This window comes from Emys orbicularis, chromosome 7, assembly GCF_028017835.1.
Source record: "Emys orbicularis isolate rEmyOrb1 chromosome 7, rEmyOrb1.hap1, whole genome shotgun sequence".
Taxonomy (NCBI): domain Eukaryota; kingdom Metazoa; phylum Chordata; order Testudines; family Emydidae; genus Emys; species Emys orbicularis.
Window position 1 is genome coordinate 9,707,175 of NC_088689.1, and position 24,504 is coordinate 9,731,678.

Sequence of the window (24,504 nt, forward strand, 5' to 3'; positions counted from 1 at the left end):
TTTTAACCATTTTTATTAATCTAAAGTGGAGCTGGCCCTCAGAACAGGAGCAGTGCTTATGGTATACCTGATCTGTAGGAGCAGCAAAGAGTCCTGTGGCACCTTATAGACTAACAGACATATAGGAGCATGAGCTTTCGTGGGTGAATACCCACTTCTGCATCCGAAGAAGTGGGTATTCACCCACAAAAGCTCATGCTCCTATACGTCTGTTAGTCTATAAGGTGCCACAGGACTCTTTGCTGCTTGTACAGATCCAGACTAACACAGCTACCCCTTTGATACATGATCTATAGGGAATACAATCTATATATAGGGATATACAGTTATCTAGTTTGGCTGTTTAGCGTCCAAGATAGGTAAGCATTGGCAAGAAAGAGAATGTTACTCTGCTGTCTAGCACAGCATATTGGTTGATTTATGTAGCAATCCCGCTTTGAGTGGAAACCTTGCAGTGACCATCACTACAGAGAACTGAGCTGAATGTGACTCTTCCTTAGACACCTGTGGGCAAGGAGGTTGGTATGCTTAAAAATAGAAGTGGACATGGGTTGTTTCCCTGGTAGAGAATTTCCAATTGAATTTCCCTTGTGAGTTTGAAAGCTTCTACTCACATGTTATAAGCCATGTGAAACAAAAGGGATATTTACTTTTATATTTATGAATGTTTTATTTTAACCAGGTACACTGGAGAATCTGGAAGAACTGTATTTGAATGACAACCCCAATCTGCACAGCCTTCCCTTTGAGCTGGCGCTCTGCAGCAAACTGTCAATAATGAGTATTGAGAACTGCCCACTCAGCCACCTTCCACCTCAGATCGTTGCTGGGGGACCCTCCTTCATCATTCAGTTCCTAAAAATGCAGGGACCATATCGTGCCATGGTCTGATGTAAATTGGATTGTCCCATACACTGTACAAAATACAAACTGCATTAATGTTGTCATTATATATAATATAATATACATATAATATTATATTATATATAAAAATATATAAATAATATAAAAAGGCAAATTTAAGACTGCATTATGTGTTTCTGCTAATAGAGGAATCATAGCCATTTAGATTTTTTTTATTCTGTAAAAATGCTTGTGTAAGTTTTCTTTGCTGAATTTGGTGGATGTTTGTCTGAGTAATCTGGAAATGCCAGTTCACTTAAAGCAATTGCCAGCGAATTCAAAAGTTGTTAAATTTAAGGGACAAGAGTAGTTTTTACTTAGATCTACTTTCAGTTAGCAAAAAATGCGCAATCTTTTATGGTGAACTTTTCTTTTCTGTTTTCCTCCCTCTCCTGTGTGTCAAAACCTGGTAGGGTCACACATCCTGAAGTTGGTGGGATTTTCTTTAATTTATTTTGAGATTTGAAACAAGCGGTGTTTTTATATTGTTTACAGTCAGAGTAAATCACTGGATTTTGTTTTGTTTTGATTTGCTCTGTTTTAATCAATCTAGAATTTATATGCTTCTGTTGAAGAATTTTTATCAGCTGGTTTGTATACTAAAAATACTCATCAAAACAACTGGTAGGTGGAAAAGATGCAGTCAAAAAAGCTTGAATTCTTGTAAGTCTTGCTTCCCTGAGTTATCAGTTGTGGGCATAACATATCTGAACTGAGCCTTTTGTGGTTGGTCTTTTCTAGCACAAGTAACCTTTTCAGATTGGTAAAAATATTGAATAGTCTCAGTGAAGAGCAGTTTTTGTTTTGTGAAATTACAGATTCATAAGGTCTAACAGTATAGTTGAATGGCAAGGAAATAATATATATTATCTTTTTTTGTTATAGTGTTGGGTCATAAACGACAACAGGCAATTTTAAGGATTCCTCATAGTCCTTGTACAATAAATGAATGTCTTACTTTTAAACACTGCAATATATGTAAGTTTTAAGGTTGGTTAACAACGTACTATGGTTTTATATCTTGACTTGCCTTGTACCTCCTTCCATTATGGAACTTCTGTGTCCAAGCACAATAGCTTCACACTGTGCTGTTTTGCTGCTGAACTAAATGCACTTTTCCCCACAGCTGGGGCACTTGCTTCAAAATATTCAGTTCAGTACCACATCTATTTTTTTTAATCTCATCCTGTCAATTTCAGTATTAAAGAACGTTCTGTTAAAAAGAGGCACCTTTTTATTTGTGCACAGATGTTGATAGTTCAGTAGAAATACTGTAAGTGGTTCACATGCGATTTGAATTTGCTTGGCTGCTTAGAAAGCTAAAGATGCTGCAGTGAAAGAGATACTGTCACTCCACTTGCATTGCCAGTTTAAGATGACCTTTTCTTTAAGAAGATGGAAACTCTAAAGGCAGTTACATTTCAGATGTTGACTGAACTGTCCAATTTATACTCATTATAATGGAATTGCTGCTGGATTATTGTGCTTTAGAGATGACTGTATCTTTTGAACAAAATTAAATCAATTGATGTCAGAAAAAATCTATTTCACATGCAGAAGTTTGGGGGAGTATAATTTTTGGCTTTTAGACAAGCTTAATTTTATGTGCTGCCTTTGGTCTAGTTTTTCCAGCATTAACAGTAACTTGCATTCTGTTTTGTCTGATGTTTTTTCATTAACAAGGAACAACTTTTAAATGGAAGGCAGGTGGAGATATAAAACCGTAGAGGGCTCAAACGTGCTGTAAAACTATTGTAGATGTCACTGGATTTTACCAAGTAATGTCCGTTCCCCTCCCTTATTTTTTACATCTACTGTAGCTTTTCAGTTTAGATTTTAGTTTATAAAAGAAACTAGTTATTACAGCTCTGCCTGGAGATAATCTTTTTCAGCAGTAAAGTGTTAAAATATGAATGCTGAAATGTGTAGCTTTGAAGACTGTAATCTAACTTCTGAATTTACTGCTGAAACCTACTTCTTGCTCCCTCAGTTCACTTGGGAAAACAGTTTTTGATTAAGACGATTCCTTAAAATAAAGGTGGCTGCCCCTGTGTCTTAAAGCATATCAGTTGTGTTCCCCATTTGCACCCCAATCCTATTTTTGATGAGAGAATTTGCCCTTTAACTTATAAGACAACTCATGTCTCAATCTGTTACAATAGAGCAAGATTTTAGGTGTGTATTACAGTAGGAAACTAGCCCAAGAGGAGTCATTTTAGATGCTTCTTAAAAGTTTCAAATAATAGGGCATCTAATAGCAGGCTGCCTCCTCCTGAAGCATTTCCATTGCCACTGCTAGACAGTCAGGTATAGGTGCTGTTGGGCTGCATTTACGGAATTAAGATTGTTTAGTATGTAAATATTTTAATCTGGTTTATTCATCTTGTTGAGGTACATGGTTAATGACTGTACAATTGGAGCTGACCCCCTCTTCCAAACACTTGGTTGGATGAGAAGTTGGCTTACCAAAAATACTTTTTACACTCTTAAAAAAAAAAAAAAAAAAAGTCTCCATTACACTTGTAGGAGTAAAGTAATGAATTAAAACATAGCTATGTTCAAAACAGGATATTTTTCAATGTATCCTTGTGCTAAAATAGTAACTTCAATGCCAAATACTCCTGAGTCTTGTTTGGGAATTTAATTTTGTACTTTTTGAAGTGAATACTTCTTGCAATGTCTAGAGGGAGTGTGAGTAAAACAACGTGAGATATTAAGTTCTGGTGCAAAGAATTCAAAGACGTTTCCTTATGAAATGAGTTATTTAATTTTGGTGTTAAATGGGTGAGTATCATTGCTTGGACTAAGCTTTAATGTATAAATGTTATTAGTCCCTCAGCTATTTATCTAACACCTTGATCATTTAAAACAATTCTATAACCTGACAACTTTTTTTAATTTTCTAGGATGTTGCATTTTGCATCTGTTAACTAAGTACAGTTTTTAGGTTGTCTTTAATGCCCAGTGCCATTCAGTGGGATTTGTGTTCGTTTGTATATATGTTTAAGAATTTTGGATCATGCAGATTAAATTAAAAATGAGAAGAAAGAACTCAGTCCAGACAAATATATGATATTGAAGCATGAGCAAGATGGAGTAAAAAAGTTCTGTGGGTACTTTTTAAGACTAGGATGGTCAAAGGGGTGAGCCAGATTTCTGTTAAAACTTTTGTCCCTTGCGATACTGTTCTGGGTAGTGCTGGCTCTGAAATAAATAAGAAGAGATTATAAAAAGTGTGACAATCTTTAGAAATCTGGGTGCAAATCAAATCATGACCTCTATTGCCTGCCTGTGGAAGTATCAGCACTTGTATTTATAGGACACTATCATGAACTATGCCTTGATTAACACAAGCAAAATACCATGCTACAGAGTATAGTATTATGGTACTCTGATAAGTATAAAACTGATCATAAGGGTTGTCTTTTTTTAAAACATTGATTAAATGTAAAGGAAGAATAACTGGCAATATGACTTTTAGTTTTGAAACAAGGTATATTGTGTTTAAATTGACTAAATAGAAATTTGGCTGCTAACTCTTGGCTTTGAAAATGCTTGGTTTTCATAAACACTATAAAAATAATAATGTTCCCTCTCTGGCCACCTCACATTTAATTTCCTAAACAAAAACATCTAGCTGAACACACCCCGTGCAGTTTGGTCATATGGTTGCACACCTGGCCTTTTTTAACTTGCCCGATGCTATTGGAAACTCTTAAATCCATGTTACTTTATTTTAAAACAACTTAGTATTGTAGAATATTTGATGCTTCAGTGCCTCTTTTGGTTTTAGGTTTTTTGTGCAGTTTTGTTTGTTAACGTTGTGTAAGAAATCATGTGCTCAAGCTTCTTGAAAGAACAATAAAGTTTGTTCACTTAAATGGTTTTAAAAAACAGGACTTAGAAACATTGTCCAGCTGGTTAGTAATTGCAGCGCCTAAAAAGCAAAAACTTCAAGTACCATCTGTAATCCTGGAAGTGTGCAGAATACCTTTTTTAATGGAAAACCTTTTATCAGACGTTTCTTCCTTTCCTTGTTTCTCTCTTAAGGATCAATACAAAATCATAACATATCAAGGGAGGACATGTCTTTTGTATTATTAAGGAATCTGAATGCAGCAGAGTATTTTTGTATAGTCAATATTGCACCTCAATTGTATCTTTAATCGGCATGCCAGAACTTGCTTTTAATTAGACGTACAGTTGGCAGTAATTTGCACAACACACAAACTTAAAAGGCACAGTTAGGACAATTACAAACAAATGATAGTATCTACAAACAGTATCTAACGGTTTTTGTTTTTATTCTAGTGATCAGAAGACTATGTTTATTATTCTGATGTTTAGGTCTTAAACAGGTCCGCACAGGATTTTTGCTGTGGAAAAATACCTGACCACATTAATTTGTGGTCAAAAGCTAAACAAAAGTGTAAACAGTCTACAAAAAATGTACTTTTAATCTGAATTATTGTAATGTTGATTGTTATGTCTATAATATAAAAGATTGCCTTGCTTTTTTATAAATGTCATTCTGTATCAATGCATTCATTATAAATAGTATATTTGTAAATGAGCTGCCACTGAGTCTTTTGAAAGTTTTCTAGTGTTAAAATCTAACTTAACCTGGATGTAAATCATACTTTCGCAGTGTCACAAAAATGATTGAGAACTGCATTTTCATTATATACCTCTTCACTCTTTTGAAGATGTTTTTCCAAGTAAAATATGAAGTTTAATGTATACTGATTTCAGGAAACTTATACTTCAAAAATTGCATGACAGTAACTGCTCTAAACATAAAAATGTAAATTGCACACCTTTATAAAGCAAATGTTGGTAAAACCTTTTACTTTCATGTTATATTATTGTATAGTAAGGCGCAAAGAAAACAATATAGGATCATTCTCTTTAGAGGGGAAAAAGAAACCGTGACTATGGATTTTAGTGCAAAATGAGTTCCAAATAACCACATACATGAAAACAGATGTGGAACTACAGTTCTTAAGAGACAAGAAATCACCTGGATTTAATATTTGATTTAATAAAAGAAAACATTTTCAAAGTGATATTATGTAGCTTTGAAAGTTATCTTGCAAGTATGTGTAGCTCATATGATACATATTCGGTGTTTCAAGTAGTAAATATTTACATCATGTTCTGCAAACCAAAAAGAGAGTGCTTAATACTTGTTTGAAATGAGAACATCTTAAGGGTTCAAGTTTGATGCAACCCCTGCCGCTCCCCGCCAACCCCTCCCCCCTCATCAAAATGCTTATCATACTTGAGTATTTTTAAAATAGTGAGCCAGATTCTCAACTAGCATAAAGGTATCTCTGCCACTCATCACTGTCGTATTTGAGCCCTGCTGCACTGAAGTCAATGGAGTTATGCCAGTTTACACCAGCTGAGGACCTGGCCAAAGTGTCTGATAATTATAGTATTACATCTTTCACTTGTATGTCAGTCTTTATACTATGAGTGATTTAGCAACCTGAGCCAGGGACTCCTGTGTTCTAATCCCAGCTGTGATCCTCTTTCCCATCCAAGGTGGCCTTTGAGAGGTCACTTCACCTCTTAGTGTGTCAACTTCCCCATCTGTAAAATAGGGATAATACAGGAATTTCGTGAAAATTAATTAGTTAAAGCACGTAATGGGCTCTGAAGATAAATGTCAAGTATTATATTCATGGAAAATGATCCCATTACAAAATGATCAATTTTGGGTTAAATCTGTTATATAGAAACTACTACAGCAGTTGCTATGCTTTATTGAATTAACCATAATAGCAAGAATCACACTATCTCCTGCAGTTAATTTTGAGACAAATAGAAATTGTCCTCATTTTAAACAACTTCAACTTATTAAAATAGTTCATTGATTAAAACACAATGAGAGGAAATATCTATACTAGTAGTAGAAGCACTTTTTCATGCTATTGGAGAAATCCATGGTGCTGGAAGATATGGCTTTAACATTGCTTGACAGGAGAGCTATTAATATTTTAATTGGCCTTTCTTATGCTTTTAATGTTCAGAATTTTCTGAAACCATTTATAACTCTCCATTTTTGTTGTGTTTTTTCTTGAAATGCTCTTGCTTTCCTTTTCTGTGGTGGTGGTTTCTCACAGGACATCACTTAGTTTTACATTTTCCTTATTTACTGGATCCCTCTCAGAAAAATTTTGTATTTAAGACATGCCCCCTTGAAAACCACCACCACTGGAATTAGTAACAGACTGCTGATAATTGGCATCAGCTAGACTATCCTCAGTAACCACGGAGACTTAATGGAACTCAGAAGCAGTATCCCCAACCAATCGTGATCATCTGCTTCTTCAAATAATTTTTGGGTAAGGTGAACTGATGGGCATTGTGCCAGGTCCTGAATTTCAAGAAATTGCCTAGTGTGAAAAATGAATAAAGTTCCAGTTTCTGGCATCCTCCATCATAAACACTGGCCTGCAAGTCTGAAGTTTGGATCTCTTAAATGAGTTCCTTTTGGTGATCCCAAATGCTAGGAAGGAATGTGGGGTGAGAGGATTATCTAGGACCCTGTACTCATACAGGGTTCATTACCCAATCAAGGCCTTAAGTGACCCTGAGCCAGATATTTAAATGTATTTAGGCACCTAAAAATGTCAATAGGTGCCTAATGGGATTTTAAAAAAAATTGTACAAGACAAGGCATGTTGGTGGTGCGTAGACAATAAAAAGGGGCAACAGAATGGAAAATTGCACAGCAACACGCGAGAGAGAGCTTGTTGAGCATGAAAAATACACCACCGCTACTCTTCGAACACATCAAGTAGAAAAGAGCAGAACCACTGAATAGGAGTCTTTTCCGCTGCACCATAGTCGGGCAGGACATGGTCATCTGTATCAAAGATTGCAGATCTAGAAATAAAACCATGGACAGCTGACCACTGTCTGTCACCAGGAGTAGAGAGCATCAACGGGAAAAAAAACAGTCTCCTAACCATAGCTGGACTTATACCCATGGGTCAAGCAAATCAGATGGCACCAAAGCTAATTTACCAGTCATCTTAGTCAACTTCTGCAGGAAGAGAAAATCTTGAGAGCAGGAGGTAATTAGATTGGCAGTGTTAAGTGATGATGGTTTGGAATAAGGGTATAATAACAGTTTGTGCGACCAGCCGGCACCCTGCACCGTGATGTTAATTATCCTCCTAAGTGCCTCTTCCGCTCACCTGGCAGGCTGCCACAGAGCCTGGGTCTGTGTGATAATTGGGCCTACAAATGTACTCTAATTGTGAGCTCAACTGTGAAAAGTGAGTGAAAGTTAATAAAATGTCACAATAACCTATAACAACAAATGTTGAGGGGAAGAGATGCAAAAAAGTGACAGATTGAAGGTCACTGCCACCTCCACCAGCTCCAGCTAAATTCTCACTATCAGCTGAGATCTGACACTTTTTGTCCTCACCTACTTTGTGTGTCCTTTTTCTTTCCCCGCCTATTTCTTCTCTATCCTATCCTCCTTTTGTCTTCTGTTTAATAAGAGTCTGTCTCAGTTTGCCAAGACACTATATTTTGCAACACTGCTGTGACCAGAAAGAGGCAGTTAAAAGCAATACCCACCCTCCCGAAACAGCCTGACGCTGGTACAAGTTTGGCAAGTCTCAGAGTGGCTAAGACTGAGTGCTGTGCCTTTGGTTTTTCAGCAGTGAGGTTGCAAGTGAGAGTCAACACCAGAGCTAGAAAATGCAGTTTCTGTCTTTGCTGTTCTTTGCTTTCACCTTTTGTGTGTATTTGTTTTGTTTTGTCTTCTAGGAAAGGGAATCAGACTTTAACAATCACAGAAACACTGACACCACCGGCCCATCTCAACCAACTTCTTTTTTTGCAAAAGAGCAGCTATTACCATCGTTAATAGCATCCAAGAGGTGGTAAGGGGAGGGTTCCATGTAAAAACCCTCTCCAGGGAAAGGGAACAAGGGATGATGTTAAAATGAAAGCTTTACGTTTCAAATGCTTTAACCCTTTCCCCCTTTTTTCCTCTGCCTTTAATAAAACACTAAAGATGTTTAACACATTTGCCATGGTACTAAACAGTCTGAGGTCTTTGTATGCTAAACCCTGAACCTTCTTTAAAACTGTTTATTCAACAGTTTCAGGGTCATGTTAATGCCTTTGACTCTTTGGGCCCATGTAATCCATCAAAATTAATATAAAAGCTCCCCTGGAAGTTGTAGCTCTCAAGCTCTGAGACTTCCTGGCTCCTTGTCAGTTTGGGCTTCCTGCGTCCAGAGCTGTGGGGCAGCCCTCCAAGTGGACTGCATTGGAGTCAAGACCCCATGGTTTTCTGGGTCTGTGGCCCTGGGGTAGTCTACCAGGTGGGTTGAGGCTCTGTTCCCTTTCATGGAGAATTCTGAAATGTTGGGGTTTCATTCCAAATTGGAATGGAACCAAACATCAACATATCAAAATCTTCCACAAAGTGGAATTACCTTCTCTGCACAGCTCTAGTTGAAAGCTCTTCCCATATGGTTTCTGGTCCTGTTCTTTGCCTCCATTTTCTCCTGCTTCAGATCACACTTCTTCAAGGCCTGTTTTCCCATCCCCTTTCTCTCCATGCAGTGATAATTACATGGACTGGGAGAGAGAGCCAAAAATATTGAACCAACAGTGTGTGTCCTGACTCCACATGTCCCATCCCTCTCCTACTTTTTTGCCTCTTTAGATTGTAAACTCCTTGGATTTTCTCCAGTCGTATCAGTGGAGGAAGGAAATGTGAGCTGAGGAACGAGATTTGTGTGTTGGAATGGATGGAGAGGTGACAGAGGGGGAGGTCCAAGCACCCTGGAATCAATGGAGGGAATTAAGGGACAGAGAGTTGTAGAGAAAGCATGGATATTGATGAGTTGGAAGTCAGTGCAAGGCTGAATGAAGGACATGGCAATGAGCAATATTAAAGACAGCAGCGGGAAGGAACTGGAAAGTTTTGCGGGGTGAGAGAGAGAACAAGACTTGATGAGTGCAAGTCAAGGCCTTGAGTAAAAGAAATGGTTCAGAACTGGAGATTCAATAAGGAAGTTAAGGAAACCCAGTGAAGGTGGGATGAGCCATCAACATGGAAGCCAAAGTTAGTGTGCCTGAAGGTAGGGGTGTCATAACTATAAAGGTTTCAGAGTAGCAGCCGTTTAGTCTGTATCCGCAAAAAGAACAGGAGTGCTTGTGGCACCTTAGAGACTAACAAATTTATTAGAGCATAAGCTTTCGTGGGCTACAGCCCACTTCTTCGGATAAAGGGAAGGGTAACAGCCCTCCTGTGTACAATACTATAAAATTCCTCCTGGCCAGAGACTCCAAAATCCTTTTACCTGTAAAGGGTTAAGAAGCTCAGGTAACCTGGCTGACACCTGACCCAAAGGACCAATAAGGGGACAAGATACTTTCAAATCTTGGTGCGGGGGGGAAGGCTTTTGTTTGTGCTCTTTGTTTTGGTGGTTGTTCGCTCTTGGGACTGAGAGGGACCAAACATCAATCCATGCTCTCCAAATCTTTCTGAACAAGTCTCTCATATTTCAAACTTGTAAGTAAACAGCCAGGCAAGGCGTGTTAGTTTTATCTTTGTTTTCTCAACTTGTAAATGTACCTTTTACTAGGGTGTTTACCTCTGTTTGCTGTAACTTTGAACCTAAGGCTAGAGGGGGGTCCTCTGGGCTCTTTAAGTTTGATTACCCTGTGAAGTTATTTTCCATCCTGATTTTACATAAATGATTTTTACCTTTTTCTTTAATTAAAAGCCTTCTTTTTAAGAACCTGATTGATTTCCCCTGTTTTTTAGATCCAAGGGGGTTGGATCTTGATCCACCAGGAGTTGGTGGGAGAGAGGAGGGGGGATGGTTAATTTCTCCTTGTTTTAAGATCCAAGGGGTTTGGATCTGTATTCACCAGGGAATTGGTGAAGAGTCTCTCAAGGCTACCCAGGGAAGGGAATTAGCACATTGGGAGTGGTGGCAGCGGACCAGATCTAAGCTGGTAGTTAAGCTTAGAAGTTTTCATGCAGGCCCCCACACCTGTACCCTAAAGTTCAGAGTGGGGAAGCAGCCTTGACAAGGGGCTAGATGAGAGGGAAGGTGTGAGCAGAGCAGTCGAGCCAGGAGGACAGGAGAAAGCGACGGGAGGTAATGGGGCGGCGGGGGGTGGGCAGGAGTTTGACGTGGACTTTGGAGAGGTGCAGAAGCAAGGAACGTGAAGGAGACGGGGAAATGAGATGAGGGAGAAGGAAAGTGGGGATAAAGCTGGAAATTGGGGAGGTCAGTGAGAGCATAGGGCAGCTGGAGTGCAAGCTACTGAAAACGAGGCATGTTGAAGATGGAGAGGCATGAGGCAGACAGTACCTGGTCCCCACATGCCCTTTGTTTCCCAGGAGATGGTGGAGCTCTGTCTTAGAGGCAGCTCTGCTGCCACTATGTTAATATAATAGACTTGGATTTCTCCAAGGCGTTTGAGTTCGCACCATGCAACATTTTGATTACAAACCTGCATTATATGGCATTGACAGGTCAGGATTAAAAAGTGGCTCACTGATCTCCAAATGTAGTATTAATGGGGAGATACCAATGACTGGGGCTGTTTCTAGAGGACTCTCCCAGGGGCCTGTTTTTGGTCAATTCTATATAATATTTTTATCAGCGATCTGGATGACCATATAAAATCTTTGCTGGTAACGTTTGCAGATGACACACAGATCAGTGGGGTAGTAAATAATGAAAAGGGCAGGGTTACTGCCACTGAGTGATCTGAACTTCCTGGTTAAATGGTCACAAGCCAACAAAATGCATTTTAATACAGCCAAATGCCAAGTAATACAGATGGGAATCAAGAATGCAGGTTACACCTACTGGATGGATACTGTCCAGGAAATCAATGACTCAGAGAAGGATTTGGGTGTGGTCCTGGATAATTGCATCAACAGGAGTGCTCAGTGGGATGCTGGGGCAGAAAGGGCGAATGTGACTCTTGGCTGTATAAACAGAGGAATATAATATCAAGCAGAAGTAGAGGAACGGTCTTTCTGTTAACAGCATTGGTAAGACTGCTACTAGAATACGGTGGCCAGTTCTGGTGTCCACACTTTAAGAAGGAGTTGGAAATGCCAGAGAGAGTTGAAACCAGGGCCACAAAAAATTATCCTGGGGCTGGAAAACAAGCCTCATGATGTGCTCAATTTATTCAGCTTATCAAAGAGAAGGTTGAGAGGTGAGTTGATCGCTGTGTCTAGATTCTTACACACACAAAAGAGCTCTGATCATGGGGGGCTTTTCAGTATTGTTGACAAAGGCATCACAAGATCCAATGGCTGGATGCTCAACTTCGAAATAAGACAGTTTCCTAGCTGTGAGGGTAATTGAACATTGGAACAGTTCATTAGGGGAGGTGGAGGACTTATCCTTATGTGGAGTCTTGAAAACAATGTTAGATATCTTTCTAAAGAATATGGTTTAGTCCAGCTTCTGGGAGAAATTCTATGGCCTGTGTGTGTGAGGGGTTTGACTGGATGATTGGTGTGGTTCCTTCTGGCCTTGGAATCTGTGAATCTATGACCCCCCCCCCCCCCCATTTTCATTCACTTCCTTCACGGGACATGGGGAGAACAAGATTGCTTGTCTTACCCTCAATATGCTCATAACTCTTGCAGCTCTGCGTTAAGCTCTGACTATAAGCAAATCTCATGCTTCAGGGCTTCAGCCAGTCATCTGCAGGAGTCAGGAAGGAATTATTTCCACCGACACGCAATTGGCAAGATGTAATCTGATGTGGGTTGTTTTTTTCTTTTCCCCCCCCCCTTTCTCTGAAGAATCAGAGATTGGCCATAGATGGAGACAGGACACTAGTCTGGTGCTCTGAGGTGGTACAGAGAATTCTTTTTCTAGACATCTGACTGAAGTGCTTTGTTCACATGCTCAGGGTCAAACTGGTCACCAGATTTGGCATCAGGAATGCATTTTCCCCCTGGTGAGACAGCCAGGGACCTTGGTATTTTTTTTTTACCTTCCTACAGAATGCAGATTGCCTGCTGGGATCATCTGGGCATATCTGACCTACACAATTCCTTGCCACGTCAGGGGCCTCAGACATTGGTAGCACCCTGGTCTCTCTTGTTCTCTGCCTGTGGCAAATAACAATTTACTCTCCTGAGGACTCAGATGCTTTAGTTTAATATGGAGTCAATATAGGGGTATCGGGGTGAAATGTAATGGCCTGTGAAATACCGAAGATCAGACTAGATGATCTAATTGTACCTGCCAGCCAGTATGAAAGCTATGAAATCCCGCTGGATGTGGTTTGCTGCCCCAGCCAGAAGCTGGAGGTAAGTGGAGGCAGGCAGGACGGAGGGCCTGGTCCTCTTTGTTCTTTGAGCCGTTAATCAATGTTTCCAGTAGTCAGGACATACCTAACAAAATGTGACTTATAAATGCATGCATTCTATACCCATTGAACATCTATTCCAAAACCACTATGCTTTTTAAATGCACTGTAGTACATAACAGCTAAGAAGGGGGCAGACATTTTATGAGCTTTTCCCATGGCTTCCTGTTAATCACATGCCGTGGTCCAGCCTATTCTCTAGAGCCAGCAGTCCTAACAAACAGCCTGGTGTCCACCTGCCTACTCTTGAGCAAAATAGTTGAGAAACAAGCTCCGAGTCGCCTCTAGCACACCTATATGATGGGTGGCCAGTGATGGGCATCATGGCAAAAACCTTGCTGGATAGATGCATAGAGGATTTGCATATGATTTCATACCTTTGCTGTTATTTCATTGGATACTTGATTTTCATACCTTTAAAAATAGCATACAACCATGCTGATCTGGACTGTTAAGGATGTCATAGACATTTAGCTAAACAGGAGGGGTTGGATTATTGGGGCTTTCTGAATAAGTGATTCAGTGTGGGTAGATAGCTAAGGGCATGTCTACATTACAATCTTAAGTCAACCTACTCATTACTGAGGTGGCTGATGTCCACACTTCTGTTGGCGGTGCGCATCGTCACCAGGAGCGCTTCCAGCGAATGAAGAGGGGCAGTGTCGGCGGGCTGAGAGCCCTCCGCTCCGCACACCCCCTGCTGGGAACCCAGCTGACCCCCGGGGCATCTCACCTCCGGTGGGGAGATCTGCACCTGGAGTTTGGTCAACTGCAATGCTCCCGGTGGGGACCCTGGGGGGCAGCAGGGCTCCCATTAGGGAGCCCAGGCGGCAATCTGGCTTGGAGTGGAGACCCAGCAGCAGCCCAGCTGAGGAACCAGGAGCCGGGCTTTCTTGTCAGTTTCACTGCTCCGCTGTAACAACAGCCACTGTAAGTAAGCGTCACCCTAACTACACCGACATAAGCCCCATGCCTCTTGTGGAGGTGGAGTTGTTATGTCGTGTAGTGGGGCACTTACATCAGTGGGAGCAAGGCTGTAGTGTGTACACTGACATAGTTAGATCAACATAAACTGCCTTATGTTGACCTAACTGTAATGTAGACCAGGGCCAAGATTTGGATAAGGAGGAGTTTTAGCTATTTATTTAGTTATTTCTACGGTCAGTCTTTGCCCGCTACCACTTAGTAATCAGAACAAACATTAGTTTTAGTCAGGGGCGGCTCTAGCTTTTTTGCTGCCCCAAGGCAGGCAGGCTGCCTTCGGTGGCATGCCTGCGGGAGGTCCGCCGGTCCCGCGGCTTCGGTGTACCTGCCACCGAATTGCTGCCAAATCCGCGGCACCGGTGGACCTCCCGCAGGCAAGCCACCGAAGGCTGCCTGACTGCTGCCCTCTCAGGGACCGGCAGGGCGCCCCCCGTGGCTTGCCGCCCCAGGCACGTGCTTGGTGCCTGGAGCCGCCGCTGGTTTTAGTACTTAAATGATACAGAACATTTTCCATTCCTTACGGAGCTCTCAAATAGTTTGATCATTATAATCACTTTCATTGAAGGACGTTCCCCATAATCCCACTAAAGAGTTGTAATTTATTAGAAAAATATTAACAAAGCCTATAACCTAGTCAATTCACGCATACATTTCATTCTCGCCTCCCAAGCCCTGAGGACCTTCATTGAAAGACGTGGCTTTTTCTACAGTAGGATGTTGTTAAATTTGCCACATTTACTTCTTGCTGTCGTCTCCCACCGACCTGACTGAAAACCCAGAATAGATTGGTGAGGGATTTACTACAATTTTCAGCAGTGAATTGAATTCAATCAGATTTTATTTGCCCAACAAGCTATTCTAGTGGCAGGAGCCCTAGCCTAGGGTATCTGTCAGGATGGTTTAATGTCTGCCTAGGATAGGGTTACATACTTGGGTGGGTTGTTCCCTGTGTCTGTTTGTCATTATTGTCCACTCCTGGTCTGGTGGCAGGTTGCTTTGTAGTACAGTAAGTAATGCCTAATTAAAACAGACTTGTTTTGAATAAATTAAAACAAATTGAAATCTGACCAGAACCGCCATTCTGGATGGTGGTGAGCTTTCGATCTGTTAGGCCACTGTGCCTGATTTAGGGTGTTCTCTTTTTCTCAATGCATTCAGTTGCATTTACTACTTTCCCTTGGTTTTCAGTAATACTTGGACACCATATGGCAATTACAAGAGTAATGAAGTGGTAACCCAGCAAATCATTCAGGCTCAATAAATGGAAAGCTGAGTTCAGGAAAAGTTCAGCTGTAACCAGCTGTAGGAGGTTGTAAGCATTTCTCCTGAAGTTTATTTTCCCTTTTAATCCTCCTGCCATTAGATTTAAGTCACACTGACATACAGTAAATAGCAGAATAATAAGTGAAGGAATAATATGTCTCTTCAGCCCTAAATGGCATTGCTCCCAGAATGACTTGGGGAGAACAGGCAACGTGATTTGTGATGTTGACAGTGAAATAATTCATTGATGGGGATATCCACTCAAGGTGGTGTTCACCCATGTTCAAAGGCTGAAGAGGAGCAGGAGGAATTTGCATAGTTCTTCTGTGGTGGGGTAGAAATGCACACCCCAGGAATAAGGAAAGAGACTTAATCCAGAGCAGCAGAGACTTGTATGTGCTAGATGTACACACTGGTGCTGGGTGATTTTTTTTGCACTAAAGGTTTTTTTTTTTTTTTAAGGGGTGGGAAATACAGATTTGGCAATATGAAAACAGTCGGTGAATCTCTATCGATTTTGCCAAATTGTTTCAGTAAAAACAAAACAAAATACCCTAAAAAAATTCTAAAAAATTGAAATGTTTTGTTTTTCAACACTTTTGAAATGAAACATATTGATTATTTGATTCTAAATGAATTTTCATTTCAAAGTTTCCTTTAATTTTATTTATTTTTTTAAATCAAAAGCATTTTAAAGTGGACAAAATCTAAACAAAACATTTAGTCTGAGGTGAAATTATTTTTTTTCCTGATTTATTTCTATTTTTTTCAGAATGGCCAGCCAACCAAAACGTCCATTTTTTCACCTAGCTCTAATACACACCGTCTTGAGTTTTAATAATTGATCTGTGACATTTAAAGACCTGAGGTGAAATCCTGGCCCCCGCTTGAAGTTTTACTGTTGATTTCAATGGGGCCAGAATTTCATCCAAGGATTTTAGGATTTCTGGGGGGAGTGGAAATCAGAACCAACAAAATGTGTGCAAATTACAATGCAAGGCAGTGCTCTTTCTTTGTTGTAACCCTTCTCCCCGCCACCTCCCCATCTCTTTGTCTTCACTTGCTGTATTATGTCTACATCATTACACATAAAGCACCCGTTCCTGTAGAATCTCAGACTGTCACCTCTTTGGGTCAGGGAGCTGTTTTAGACAGTTGGAAAGCAACTAGTAACGCTGAATAAGTGATAACGCTGAAAGTCAGCATTAAACTTCACCGGAGCATCTTATAAAAACAAACACCCCTCAGATCTGGGTAGTAATAACTTAAACACTAGACAAAAAAATTTGCATGAATAAAAATATTTTCTCTCTGAAATACAGTGTCTATCGAGTCTACACACCAACACCAGGACAGGCGATGCTGGCTTGAGTAAGGAGGTTTCCTCCCCAATTAGATCTGGTGTTTTTAGCTGTAGCTTGGATATTGTCATGCAGGCACACGCAAGCTATATGGCAACGTCTGCCAGTCAGAGTTCAAACATCGGCCCACCTCCTTCCTGCAGAGCTGTGGCGCAGGCATAGCTGCTTGGCTTCCTGTTTCTGCGTGTGTCACCCAGCAGCATTTATTATAGCTCCTCAGAGGATTTCCCTCCCAGGTCTGACAGCCCATCCTCTTCCATGGAGTGGGGGCAATTACTTTCCATTTAGGGACTAAGTGATAAGATAGAAACCCATGGATACTGCTTCCTTCCAGCATCCCCTGCTGGTGGCAATGGGAATGACAGGAAGTGTCGGGGAGAAGGAAGTGTATTACATGCCATAATAAAATTGCCTTTGTAAAATCCACAGAACAAGCCCAGAAAACAGAATAATTCCTGCTGCTCCTTCAGGTCTTTGTGTGGATCCAGCTTAGGGGGCACATGTGTAACCCACATGCTTGTAGTGCAGCAAGTCTAAAGAGGCGAGAGAAGCAGGGGGAGGAGTTGTGGACTTGAGCTGAATTCTCGGTCTCTGCACACGTGCACAGGGCAGGGCAATGGGCAGGGGACCAATGGCAGTGGCTCTCAACCTTTCCAGATCACTGTACCCCTTTCAGGAGTCTGATTTGTCTTGCGTACCCCCAAGTCTCACCTCATTTAAAAACTACTTGTTTACAAAGTCAGACATAATAATAGACAAGTGTCACAGCCACTAGTACTGAAAAATTGCTTACTTTCTCATTTTGACCATATAGTTAGAAAATAAATCAATTGGAATATAAATATTGTACTTACATTTCAGTGTATGATATGTAGAGCAATATAAACAAGTCATTGTATGAAATTTTAGTTTGTACTGACTTGGCTAATGCTTTTTATGTAGCCTGTTGTAAAACTAAGCAAATACCTAGATGTACCCCCTGGACGACCTCTGCATACCCCTAGGAGTATGCGTACTCCTGGTTGAGAACCACTGCTCTAGAGGAGAGGGTCTGGTAGTTACTGAGCATGCTTAGTAGCTGTCTGGGAAGCTATGCAAAGGGTTCCTTTACCTTGGTTAAGCAGATTAGCAGACTCCATGCAGCCACCAGCTGTGAGCTGAGCCGATCAGAGATCAGTGTGGAAAGGTTATAAATAGGGGGGTTAGAGCCAGCCCTGTGAATTCAGATGCTGACCAAGGTAAGGCCGAGATGTGTCTGCTGGGAGAGCGGTGTCCCAGAAGCTGTGCCGCTTTGGATCCAGACTGCAGCCTCCCTCTTTTGCTGGAAGCTGAGGGCACACTGTTGACTCCAGGCCTGGAATTGCTGCTGGCCATGAGGCTCTTTCAGCTCCTTTTGCTGAGGAGATGCTGAGGTGTTCAGAGGGCGCCATGGGGCTGCCTGTCTCCTCTGGCTCTGAGGAGTTAGTCCAGGTGATGCACTGAGAAGTCATCTCTATGTATGTATCCGTGCGTGCTGGGGGGGGTGTGTGTGCCTTCTCTGATGATTTTGGGTTCTACAACTTACGAATTGTGGCTAATGTTATGGAGTTGCTGTTCTGAAAACTGCTGTATCACAAATACCCGTCTGTACGTGTGCCCACCATGCCCGACCAACCCAAAAGAACGTCTTCCCCAGACTGAAGACAATGGACAGCAACTCTTAGCAACTGCTCAGAGAGCTGTGAAGGGAATGTGCTGGGAGAAGATGCTTCCTCCTCTTATCGGAGTGGTAGAGGAGGGGGTGGGGAGGGAAGAGCAACGGACAATCCTGAAACAGAACTAAGGAAGCCAGGTGAGGGCAGGACCATTGTGTAAACAGACCCAAACAGTCACAAAGGGGGCGTGGGGTGAAATAAGATGGAAGTTGGGGCAGGAGGAGGGAAGGGAATGACTGGACCCAGGTCACAAGAAGTGAGCTGGCGCCATGTTGCAGGAACCCAAGCCATGCTCTGCAGCGGAGGGAAGTGGATGGCTCTGACTCCAGCCCAAAGGATGCTGTGGAATGGCGAGGAAACTGAGGCAGGGTTTGTTGTTTTTGTATGGATCTCTGTGTGTGTCTCATACTAGGAAGTATAAGAGCGAATCATATGTTAAACTTTGGGCACAGTGTCTTGTGTGTAATGTGCTTCACAGTAGCATGTGCCTCCTGAGAGAGAGAAATGGCAAACCAGAAGTGGAGTTCTGGGAGAGGATGTGTTTAAGCTACCAGGGGGTCCGCAAGGGGCTAGGCAGTTGGACTACAGCATCCAAGCTCTCAGGAAGGGATGACAGGATCTGCACCCTAAGAGATGTGCCTGGAGACTCCAGGACTGGGGCAGTGTATGGTTCAGACACTGGGAGGCTTAAAACACCCAGGATCCTGAGGCTTGGATTCCTCTCACAGCAATCTGTAGGGTGGCCAAGAGGAGGCGCTCAACTGGATCTGTGGCACCCTGCACTGCAATTTACATAGCAGCAGCAGAGTGGGGCAGATGTCTGGGTAGAGGAACACCACAAAATAACTGTAAGGTCTTTAAGGACATCACCTTTAAGGATGTCGATTTTGATTGTGAAAGGACATGAGCTCATTGGCCTGGTGCAGTTCCTGTTGGCAATCATGTCACCCTATGAACTCCCAGTTGTAGTTTCTATTGGGCAAGACACTGTTCACTTGCTGTTCTGGGGAGTGTTGCTGTAAGGGGTTGACAGGCTGATGCCATCTGCTGGAGAGATGGCTGAATTTCAGCTGTGGTTCAAGTGAGCCTCATCATCATCAATCTATGGATTGCTGTATTGATGTCAGCTGTTTTTATGTCTGAGTTTTCCAAGGAGGAGGATATTATGTCTATGGCAGGGATCAGCAACCTTTGGCACGCAGCCCACCAGGGTAAGCACCCTGGCGGGCCGGGTCGGTTTGTTTACCTGTGGACGCGGCAGGTAAACAAACTTGCCCGGCACACCAGGGTGCTTACCCTGGCGGGCTGCATGCCAAAGGTTGCCGATCCCTGGTCTCTGGCATACATGCCGAGAAGATGGATAAAAACAAAAAATACTCTTTCGGGAAGGTTGCAGCGTAACACTACTTTATTTCTTAGAATCCAGAACTTGGACACACAAGAACCAAAACCAGAGAGAGACAAAGCAGGCTGCTCCCTCAGAGAGCGAGGCACAACTCACCCCACCTTGCTTTAGGCTGTCGCTGCAGCCTGACTGCTTGAGGCTCAGAGTGAACACTTCCCTCCAGAGCTCCCTTGCCTGCAAGCAGGACCAGGAAACCGCTTACCACTTAAAGTGAATCCTTGTAATTTAACACAGTTTTCAGTACACTACAGATGGGTTTTATCCAGGCTATCCTTTCTGTAGTATCACAGGCCACATGCCATTGTAAAGGGGGAACATTATCATTATTATTCATATTACCATAGCCCCTAGGAGCCCAACTCAGGGACCAGGACCCCTTTGTGCCAGGTGCTGTACAAACACAACAAAAAGCTGGTTCCTGCTGCAAAGAGCCTATAGTGAGCCATAAAGTGAGGCTGAGACCTACCTGAAAGTGGCCTATGTCTGTAACAGGTGATGGGCAGCTATTTACACACACAAACAAAGCAATGGCATTTAAAAGCAGTTCCTTTAGTTGAAATATCTTTGGGCTGAATCCCTCCCTTTACAGCCTACCTGGGGCGGTAAGTAGTGTCTGAGGGTATGTCAATACTGCCCCAAAACATGTGTTCTGAACTCGGATTAGTGAACCTGGGTTAATGTAGCAGTGAAGACACAGCAACTTGGCTTTAAACTTGGGTTGTCAGCTGGAGTTAAAGCCTATAAGGGAGTCTGGGGTTGAATTTGTGCGCTAAGCTGAGTTGCTGCATCTTCACTGCTATTTTAATCCAGCTTAGCTAGCCTGAGTTGAGAACACACCCGCTTTTGCAGTGTAGATGCACCCTGAGTGGCACTGGCCAGATGCCTTCTGCTTGCCCCGTTCAAAGGTTGGCACAAAGTATGTGGACGGGGAGGGCAGGCAGCAGCAGTGCTCACTGCTCCTTTAAAACAGCACTTGGGTGTGCACAAGGGAGCCCTCTCCTTGCCCCCAACCTGCCTGTTCCTCCTTTGCAGCTTTCAGCCCTACTGGCTGTGACCTCCGGGGGCGCTAGTGTCAGAGTTCTGCCTGCCTCCCGGGCCCACTCACCCTTTCAGCCAGGGTCACAATTAAGCACTTTACACAGGGGAACTTCTTGCAGCAAGAACAGCGATAGCACCTGTAAAAAGTCATAGAATCATAGAATATCAGGGTTGGAAGGGACCTCAGGAGGTCATCTAGTACAACCCCCTGCTCAAAGCAGGACCAATTCCCAACTAAATCATCCCAGCCAGGGCTTTGTCAAGCTGGGCCTTAAAAACCTCCAAGGAAGGAGATTCCACCACCTCCCTAGGTAAAGCATTCCAGTGCTTCACCACCCTCCTAGTGAAATAGTGTTTCCTAATATCCAACCTAGACCTCCCCCACTGCAACTTGAGACCATTGCTCCTTGTTCTGTCATCTGCCACCACTGAGAACAGCCGAGCTCCATCCTCTTTGGAACCCCCCCTCAGGTAGTTGAAAGCAGCTATCAAATCCCCCCTCATTCTTCTCTTCTGCAGACTAAACAATCCCAGTTCCCTCAGCCTCTCCTCATAAGTCACGTGCATCAGACCCCTAATCATTTTTGTTGCCCTCCGCTGGACTCTTTCCAATATTTCCACATCCTTCTTGTAGTGTGGGGCCCAAAACTGGACACAGTACTCCAGATGAGGCCTCACCAATGTCGAATAAAGGGGAATGATCACGTTCCTCGATCTGCTGGCAATGCCCCTACTTATACAGCCCAAAATGCCATTAGCCTTCTTGGCAACAAGAGCACACTGTTGACTCATATCCAGCTTCTCGTCCACTGTGACCCCTAGGTCCTTTTCTGCAGAACTGCTACCTAGCCATTCGGTCCCTAGTCTGTAGCAATGCATAGGATTCTTCCGTCCTAAGTGCAGGACTCTGCACTTGTCCTTGTTGAACCTCATCAGGTTTTTTTTGGCCCAATCCTCTAATTTGTCTAGGTCCCTCTGTATCTGATCCCTACCCTCCCAGTTTAGTGTCATCTGCAAACTTGCTGAGAGTGCAGTCCACACCATCCTCCAGATCATTAATAAAGATATTAAACAAAACTGGCCCCAGGACCAACCCTGGGGGCACTCCGCTTGAAACCGGCTGCCAACTAGACATGGAGCCATTGATCACTACCCGTTGAGCCCGACGATCTAGCCAGCTTTCTATCCACCTTACAGTCCATTCATCCAGCCCATACTTCTTTAACTTGGCGGCAAGAATACTGTGGGAGACCGTATCAAAAGCTTTGCTAAAGTCAAGGAATAACACATCCACTGCTTTCCCCTCATCCACAGAGCCAGTTATCTCATCATAGAAGGCAATTAGGTTAGTCAGGCACAACTTCCCCTTGGTGAATCCATGCTGACTGTTCCTGATCACTTTCCTCTCCTCTAAGTGTCCTCCTCACGACCCCTGTCCCTTTTGTGCGGTACTCATAAACCCCAGCACTGGAGGAGAATAAAGGAAGTGAGAACAGCAGGGGAAAAACCTTGTTCAAGTAGGAATGACTCTTAAACAGAGGAACACCCTACCCTCACTCACCGTTTATATGCTACGGGTGGAATCCTATTAGGGCCAAGTGCGGCCAGATTGTGAATGCCAGTGGTGTCCGTGGACGTTCAGGGTGCCCATCACCTCACAGAATCAGGCCCATCTGCAGTAGCGTGTGCATAGAGTAATGATACCACAGGCTGTGGTATGTGGCATCAGGGAAATGCAGGCATGGTATCATTGCATTGATCCTTTCTTCCTCCCCAGCCTCCCTGCCCCTCATTCTCCTTCGTCCGTATTACCTCTCTTCTTTGATGGTGCACATTGTTGTGGTGGTCGAGTGCCCACCGGGGAAGCTTGTATGGGCTGGGGATGGATTGCCAGTCTGTCTACCCTGCTGATCAAGCTCAGATCACAACTGGCATGTTTTCCTTCCCAGTGCAAACCACAATTTAGTTGCCTCCACTTGGTGCGTTTAAAATACATCCTCACCTCAGAAAGGATAACAACGAAGGGCTGGGCACTAAGGGACGTTTTACAAGCAGGGTTTGACAGCTGGCTGATCCCTTAGCATTATTTGCTTTTGCCACTAGATGGTGAAATAAGTAATCCACGCAGGCACCCAAGCCTCATAACAGTCTGCTGCGGAGCCTCCTTGCTTGTGAAACGACTCCAATGTGCTCTGCTCTCTGGGAACCTGCAATTTCAGCCAATTATCCTCTGACGTTTCAGATGTCTCAGCTGCTGCTGCCTCAGCACCCACCTGGCTCTTTGATCTTTGTAATCCTGAAGCTGCCAGGCTTGATCTAGTGAAATGGATAAATCGGTGCTAAATGTGGATAGAAAACCAGTGTGAAATGAATGCTTCTTTCAATCTATCGCTTCATGCTTGTTTTAAAGAGTTAATAGTAACAGGGTGTCTTTCTGCCTTTCAATGAAGTGGTTCTGAGGCCATTTATACAGGGCATATGTTATCCCCCGCCCCCTTTCAGTGGGGATCCGTTCTTGGGACATGGTACTGTAATTAGCATCATGTGGGTGGAGCCACTGGGAGTGTACAGAGGTGCCGGGATCCCATTGCAGGATGGGACTCCGGCGTGTTTTCAATTGCTACCCCTCAACACGGTCACGTTTCAGCCTTGGACACCATAGCGATTTAGCTTAACAAAGGAAAGGTTAAGGGGGTGACTTAGTCTATAAGTACCTACACCGGGGCCAAGTATTTAATAATGGGCTCTTCGATCTAGCCAGAAATAGGTGGAACACGGTCCAATGGCTGGAAGTTGAAGCTAAACTGGCAATAAGGCGTAAATTGTTAACAGTGAGTACTTAACCAGGGAAACAATTTACCAAGGGTGATGGTTGATTTTCCATCACGGGTAATTTTTAAATCAAGAGTGGAGGGTTTTTTTTTGTTTTGTTTTGTTTTTAAAAAAAGATCTGCTCTAGGAATTATTTGGGAGGAGTTCTATGGCCTGTGTTATTCAGAACCTCAGACAAGAGGATCATGAGGGTCCCTTCTGTGAATCTGTTCTCTTTCCAGCTCTCACTTCAAAGATATTTACACCTGATACTTTGCTCTTGGAATGTTGCATTTTTACAAGCATGGACTGGACAGAGCTGGCTGGGGGGAAAAAATGGGAAAACGTCCTGGAAAATTTCTAAGTTTGAAATATTTTGGCTCTTGCTAGTAATTGAATGAATATTCACAACCTCGGCTCCTAAGCAATAGGTAGGTGTTGTCATCTTCATTTCACAGGTGGAAAAATGGAGGCCTGATTTACACTAAAAAGTTAGGTTGACCCAGCTACGTCACTCAGGGGTGTGAATAAGCCACACCCCTGAGTGAAGCAGTTAAGCCAACCTAACCCCTGATCTAGAAAGTACTAGGTCAATTTCATCGACCTAGCTACCGCCTCTCAGGGAGGTGCATTACCTACGCCAAGCATC

General features: G+C 42.9%; 1 protein-coding gene across 1 annotated transcript in view; it reads left to right on the forward strand.

Moving 5' to 3' along the window:
* The window catches only part of SHOC2 (SHOC2 leucine rich repeat scaffold protein), a 107,898-nt gene extending 107,007 nt beyond the window's left edge, over positions 1-891 (forward strand). The window contains exon 10 of the mRNA XM_065408025.1: positions 683-891. Coding sequence (XP_065264097.1) covers positions 683-891 — 209 coding nt within the window. The remainder of the gene's footprint in view (positions 1-682) is intronic.
* Positions 892-24,504: the final 23,613 nt, after the last annotated feature.